We start from the raw sequence: 2,457 nt of genomic DNA, 5'->3' as shown, positions 1-2,457 counted from the left end.
GTTTCGATTGGTTCGGTTCTTTTGCCATGATAGAACCCGTGTGTGGTTCAGATTTGTAGCTCTTCTTGCTCACTTTGGCCAACGGGCAAGCGCAAGCGAACGCGCGGTACACAATAAAAAGCATGTGCGAGGTTTCCTTTATTGAAATTAATCCATTTTTCATTAAATGCCATCTCGAGCAGGGTTTGTGAGGGGTTTTTTTCTTGCTCCGTAGTGAAACATAATAGGCTCTTAACGGGCAAATAGTATAAATATGGGTTATCACTTTGATAATCTCTTTAAATTAAAGAATGATGATGGACGAACGGGTTTTTAAAAGGGGTTTTTTGGGCGACCAGGGTCGACATTGTTCCCTCAAAACAGGAACGCAAATAGAAAAAAAAGATGCACAAGAGAGGTTTAAATTCAAACCATTTCTTTTAAAATTTATTCCATCTGCCCTCTGTTTCACAAAAACAGCTCCACATCCCCGTACCGAACCTCGATCGTGCTCCGATTCGATGCCCGCAGCGTGAGATCATCAGCACCGGCCCCACCGGCTGTCGTCGTCTGCTCGATCGCCACCACCTCGCCCGGCACGTCATCGTAGCAGCAAAGTCCACCCTGGCGCTCGCCGGGACAATCGTAATCAGCACCGAACGCCGTGATCCCGTGACGCATGATGTCGGCCCGGGCCCGATCGACCCAGCCGCAGTGCCACCGGTTCCCTATCAGGCGCACCGTGTCCAGGGCCGGGAACGCGCCCGGGAAGGCCCCGAACGAGCGCAACCGATTGTAGCTGACCCACAGGTTGCGGAGGCCCGCCAGCTGCAGCTCGGGCGAAGCGTCCAATCGCGCGATTTGATTCACGGACAGGTCGAGATCGCGCAGCCGCCTCATCGCACCCAGCACGTCCAGCTCGATGTGGGTTAGCTGATTCTGCGACAGGTCCAACCGTTTTAGGCCCACCAGCAGCGAGAGGCGCGCTGGTAGCCGCTCCAGCCGCGTGCGTGTGATGTGCAGTATTCGTAGCTTTTCGTACGGGGCCGCACCGGGCCCGCCGGCTACATCGAACGTTCGCAGACCGGTCGCATCGATCACGAGCGTATCGAGCGTGTGGGAATGGAACGACACGGAGGGGATGTGGCCACCGCGAAGCGTCAGACAGTCTGTGCGCTGCAGCAGCGCGAACAGTGCCGGCCCGAAGTGGTCAATCTGGCAGCCGTCGAGCGAGAGTTCACCGCCACCGCCCGTTTGAGCCATCGCGGAAAGGGTCGCGTTGGTAAGTGTCACATTTTGCAGTCGGCCAACACCACGCTCGCCGCCCCGGCAACGATGATGAGGCACGGCACGGCCGTACACACTGCCTACCAACGCTAGGATCAGCAGACCTGCCAAGGCCCTGCAACAAATTGAAGCGAGAAAGGAAAAGGAATCAATCAAAGTAGGTTTTGCAGTTTCGCTCTGGCAGCGTGATGCGTCGTCTTACAGCAGTATCACGTCCCGGTAGCGTGCCATCGTCAACATGGCCTCCTGCGTTGTTTGTTATCAATTGACTGAGACCGAGAGAGACAGAGAGAGAGAGAGAGTGCGGTTGACGACGATCGGTGCGACGTCGTTTTTGGACCGGATCGTTGCTTTGCCGGTTCGCTCCACATTGATCGTGGCACCGTGGATTCTGGGTCTATTTATTGGCTTTTGTTTTGGGGGTGAAGGGGAGCCCCCTTTACACAAGAAGGTTGCGCTCTAGATTAACGGAGAGCGGAGAGTCCATCTATCCAGCAGCAAAACAACGTGTTATTTATTTGCTTGGTTCGTTTTGATACGTTTGTTTGTCACAGTTTGCGCGCGTTCAGTGCGCCCTGGTCGGTTGGTGCGTCAGTTGGGGCATGCGACATGGGGCAGCGACTGAGCGACTTCTAAACCAGCATTAAACGGAATGATAGGAAAGAACTGGAATTAGTATTACGTGATGTGTTTTCTATTTTAAATGATAAAAATAGATTTACAAAACCCTCAGGTCAGTGGGAAGTCTGTACTGTGCTACTGAAATCCGGTTCGAAGGACCAGATATTGATTGTGACGTCTTCTTCTACGTCTACCAAACCGATGCAGCCCATCGCGCAAAGCATCAATCCTTTAATGACTCCGATAATGACACTTTGTGCATGTTTTATGAGCACTTTAAACCCTCCGATAGCAAATGATTCCAAGACGCTTTCCCATTATCCTACCACCAACTTCACCGTGCCAACGTCCGTGGGGAGGTGTTTATTTCATTCCGTTTCCGTCTCCCCAGCGTTGATCAAACAATCATCACAAGACTTGTCATCCGTCGGTAATTAAGACGGTGTTTTGCTCCCATTAAAGGACAGACAGACACACACACACGCACTGTACCATCTGTTTCGGTCCGGGGTTTCGGTCCCGCCCGAGCGTGACCGGCGGTGGTTGGTTGGTTAATGGTGAATAAATAAT

General features: G+C 52.6%; 1 protein-coding gene across 1 annotated transcript; it reads right to left on the bottom strand.

Moving 5' to 3' along the window:
* Window positions 1–398: 398 nt before the first annotated feature.
* On the bottom strand, window positions 399–1,750 carry LOC1273421 (volume-regulated anion channel subunit LRRC8A). Its single transcript, XM_312396.5, has 2 exons — window positions 1,469–1,750; window positions 399–1,381 (listed from the first exon to the last, which is right to left on the bottom strand). Exons 1-2 carry the CDS (start codon window positions 1,504–1,506, stop codon window positions 448–450), a joined length of 972 nt encoding a protein of 323 aa, XP_312396.4. The 5' UTR covers window positions 1,507–1,750; the 3' UTR covers window positions 399–447.
* Between the last annotated feature and the right edge of the window lie 707 nt (window positions 1,751–2,457).

This window comes from Anopheles gambiae, chromosome 2 (assembly GCF_943734735.2).
Source record: "Anopheles gambiae chromosome 2, idAnoGambNW_F1_1, whole genome shotgun sequence".
Classification (NCBI taxonomy): Eukaryota; Metazoa; Arthropoda; class Insecta; order Diptera; family Culicidae; genus Anopheles; species Anopheles gambiae.
This window is presented reverse-complemented; position numbering and strand designations above follow the sequence as displayed.